General features: G+C 41.4%; 1 protein-coding gene across 1 annotated transcript; it reads right to left on the reverse strand.

The window, feature by feature from the left end:
- Window positions 1–374: 374 nt before the first annotated feature.
- On the reverse strand, window positions 375–3292 carry LOC139721627 (G-protein coupled receptor GRL101-like). Its single transcript, XM_071632959.1, has 4 exons — window positions 2486–3292; window positions 1613–1751; window positions 797–1026; window positions 375–512 (listed from the first exon to the last, which is right to left on the reverse strand). The coding sequence occupies exons 1-4, from the start codon at window positions 3290–3292 to the stop codon at window positions 375–377; spliced, it is 1314 nt and encodes a 437-aa protein (XP_071489060.1).
- Window positions 3293–4054: the final 762 nt, after the last annotated feature.

Consider the following 4054-nt stretch of genomic DNA (forward strand, 5'->3'; position numbering starts at 1 on the left):
CCTCAATAAAGGGTGCAATGTTGCACCTCCTTTGGCGGTGCAAAGGTGCACCCACAGGTTGCAAGGTTATACCCTTGCGCAAGGTACCACTTTTGCACCCATTTCTCGAGGGTGCAAGATAACACCCATAGGGAGCCACCAGTGTGACATCACTTTGCACCCTTAAAAGGTGCAAGAATGAATCATTTTTTCTTAGTGTGTAACTCACACTTTGAACTATTTTTAAGCACTAAAACTTTTCGTGTGTCATCTGCAAATCGTAAATTATGCCTTTAAAGTGCGAGGATTCCTACGAACTTTGCAACAACCGGTTTCGAAGAGCACAATCATGCTCTAATGATCCTGACGTTACAAGTTTTCTCCAATCTGTGAGGCTATTTTGAGGGTTGAAGCGACTCTGCTTCCTTCTCCTCCTTGTCACTGGACTTTTGCTGGTTGAATAAGGTCAGTTCCGCAGCTACTGAGGACGGGTCTATGACCAGGAATGCCCGTGCGATGAAATCAGAAGCATCCTATATATGAAAATAGAAGTTAGTAGGGTTCCAATTTATTTTTTCCACATCAGAGGACATTCATATCATACATACACTATGTTGAGAGGAACAGACAGACAGATTTACCTGTATGTATGATACTTTCGTTATGTAGAATACTATACACACGTTTGCGTTTGTGATTGCGCCGCTTTGTACCATAACCATACTGAAAAACGGTAGAAACTTAAGGCATAATGATTGCTACACACTAACCTTCAGTACAATGAAAATTAAATTCTTAACATGGCGACTGGGCTCACCGTTTGGACAGCGACCGAGTCCAAGTTCAAGAAGTAGTCTGCCTGAATTCCTCCTTCGATCAGGTGACTAGCGGCTTCACAGAGGTCATTGGTCAAGATCATCAGCTCTTCCTGGGTAAAAGGTCGCTTGTTTCGTAGTAGCCACTCGCGCATGCGCTCTGACCCAGTACTCAGTACACCGTTGGATGATGTGACCAGCGAGGAACAAGTATCGTCCAAATAGTTCTTCCCTTGGATAGGAAAAACAGCAAGACATCAATGAAGTATTGTCTTCACCCGAGATTGTTTTGGTTAGTGCCGTTATCAGCTCGTCATTCTGATTGCTACCCCTACAATTTATCATCAATTACAGCTGTCATCTTTACAATTATTTATATCGTCATTTACTGCTGTCACACTTTCAACTTATGATATCCTCAATTACTGCTGTCATCCTTACAACTTTTGACATCAGCAGTTACCTCTGTCATTCTTACAACTTATGATATCGTCAATTACTACTGTCACCCTTACAACTTAAAACATCGTCAGTTACTGCTGCCATTATTACAACTTATGATATCGTCACTTACTGCGGTCATACTTACAACTTATGATATCGTCAATTATTGCTGTCGCACTAAGAACTTATGATATCATCAATTACCTCTGTTACATGTCATCACTTCTCATCTTCAGGGGAAATAATGTTCTTCATATTATAGATTCCAAACTTCAAACAAAAGAGAGAAACAGACACAACAAGGATGTAATGAACTGATCAGAAATACTCCCAATAACTTCAAGCTGGAAGGTAAAATTGCGTGCTTGCACTACCTTTCGTGTGATCACCGCTTGATTTCCCGATAAACGGAAAGGCTCGTTTCCTTGACCCATTGACGCTTGATAGAGTGTAGAGGTACGGGTTCAGGGAAGAGTTGACAGGTAAGATGAACACAGAAATCCATGCATACACCTGGTGAAGACGGGAAAATACGAAAGTAGATATTTCATCTTTCCTTTTTGTTGACTAGTGTAACAATCAACGAAAACGATTTTGGAAGAAAATACATTGACGAATTACTTTTCGTTGACAATTCGTTATTCCGAGGGTTAGTAATTCCGAAAATTAAGTAAGGACGTTCATTATTCTGAAGGTTCCTATATCCGAAAATGAAATAAAGTTTTCGTAATTTCGTCAGAGGTTCGATATTCCCAAAATGAAATAGGGTTCCTCATTCCAAATGTTTGTACTTCCGAAAATCTCAACGAGGTTTGTCATTCCGAAGTTTCGTTAATCTGGAAACGAATAGCGTATAAGGTTCCTTAATCCGAAAATGAAACAATGTTCGTTATTCGGAATGTTTGTCAATTCGAAAATAAGATAAGGTTCGTTTTTCCGAAGGTTCGCAATTCCGACAATGAAATAAGGTTCGTTATTTCAAAGATTTGTTAAATCTGGAAATGAATGAAGATTCGATATTCAGAAGATTCGGTAGCTCGAAAATGATATAGATGTTCTTATTAACGAACATTCAGAGTAACGAATATTCGGAATATCGCCACAAATGTTCTGATTAATGAACCCACTTTATTATCACGGTAACGGACCTCCAGGAATAGGGAATTCGCGTGTTTCGGAATAACGAACCTTATTCCATTTTCGGATTAACGAACCGTCGGAATAACGGACATTACCCGACTTCATACCTGTGACGAGATGGCAAGTTTACCAGCAGCAGACATAATGCCCATGATGATAACTGGCATCCAGCATAGTAGATCCGTTCCAACGACCAACGCCATTTTGGCCGCCATCTTGATTTCGGTCCCAAGTCGTCTCTCTTCTTGGCTTCCTCTCCCCACTTTACCAAGCTTGTGCTTGGAAATTCGGAAGGAAACAAAGATGGCGACGTAGCACATCAGTGTGACTAGAAACGCGCAGAAAGTGACGCCGATGAAGAGGAGAACAGAGTAGAGCCATCCCGTGTGTCGATTGGCGGTCAAGGGTAATGCTAGACACACCCCAGATTGGCCATAGAAGGACCCTTCGACGTAGGACGGTATCAGCGCCGGGGGCAGACTAACTGAAAGGGCCAGAATCCAGACGGTGAGCTCAACATAATGTGCTCCTCTGAGAGAAAGGTGTATTTTTTGGTTGAAAGGCGCCATGACGTGACAGCATCTATCTATACTGATCATCATAACAAGACACACAGAAGCCTCGCTCGAGATGACTGACGTGATCCCAGCAAGTTTGCAGAGAAAACTTGACTGCCACTCATCAGCATAGAGGGCGTATTTTCCTCTATACTGGAGATCTGCTGCCGCTATGGTAATCATGTAGAGACCCATCAAGAAGTCCGAGATAGCCAGGTTGGTGATAAGGCTGCCCTGGACGCTACTCTTTCTGCCGCGTTTCGAATGGAGCAGTCTGTATCCAACAACAAACGCGTTGCCGATGAAGGCACTAGAGCCAAGGACCCAAATGAAGAGGCGCAGAACAGTGTTGGACATCAGATCTTCACAGGACGAAAACTGGTCACGTGGTGCTTTGCAACCTGCGTCATCATCGCGCAGTCCGGCCAAGCAACAGAATTTGTACTCGTCTGCATGTCTGCCGAATAGATAAAACGTGTAGGCAATATTTCTGTGTGATATATTTCGCCCATGCAAATTACAGCATATCATGGTCCAACGGTTTCATTGCACAAATAGCGACAGATATTTTATAGTTTCGATCACATGGCATGTAATCTAAATGTAATGTTGACAGATATTTGCCAAAAGGGAAAATTTTAGAAAGGTCTATACGCATACTTTTACAGCATTTTCCATGTGGATAGTTGTAAATTCAATTACAAAGTCACAAGTAAGACAATGTGCAGATTTCTGAACTTTCTGTTATAAAGGCGACAGGCATTGTATCATTTACTGCTGTGCACAATATAATGTATATAATGAATCCAATAGAAATTATGTAATCATAAGCCTACCCAGTTAGCAAACTTTACATGTCGTCTCATTATTTGCAAAGCTTATTATACTTACATCGTTGTGAGGTGTAAACCCTCAAACAAATCCGTGTTGGAAGTCGCAGAAACGGGAATTGAGGCACCTCTGATATCTCTATTGGTATGTAAAAAACAAGAAAGTTTGTTTTTGACTGCTATTCCCTAAAATCACTTTTCTTTTGGCTTTCTATGATACTCCAATTGACCACTGGTGAATAGCGTATAAATGCACGTAGCTACATCATTCCATATTATGCAATACAGG

This window comes from Diadema antillarum, unplaced genomic scaffold, assembly GCF_040938485.1.
Source record: "Diadema antillarum isolate AM-2024a unplaced genomic scaffold, OU_Dant_1.0 scf00000146, whole genome shotgun sequence".
Classification (NCBI taxonomy): domain Eukaryota; kingdom Metazoa; phylum Echinodermata; class Echinoidea; order Diadematoida; family Diadematidae; genus Diadema; species Diadema antillarum.

What these genes read in the sequence shown, in the direction of transcription:
- LOC139721627 (XM_071632959.1), bottom strand. Translation starts at nt 3,292, where the DNA reads ATGTCCAACACTGTTCTGCGCCTCTTCATTTGGGTCCTTGGCTCTAGT. An exon ending in AACTTGCCATCTCGTCACAG is followed by an intron (nt 1,752 to 2,485) that starts GTATGAAGTCGG and finishes CGTCTTCACCAG; the next exon opens with GTGTATGCATGGATTTCTGT. An exon ending in ACTCGGTCGCTGTCCAAACG is followed by an intron (nt 513 to 796) that starts GTGAGCCCAGTC and finishes TTTCATATATAG; the next exon opens with GATGCTTCTGATTTCATCGC.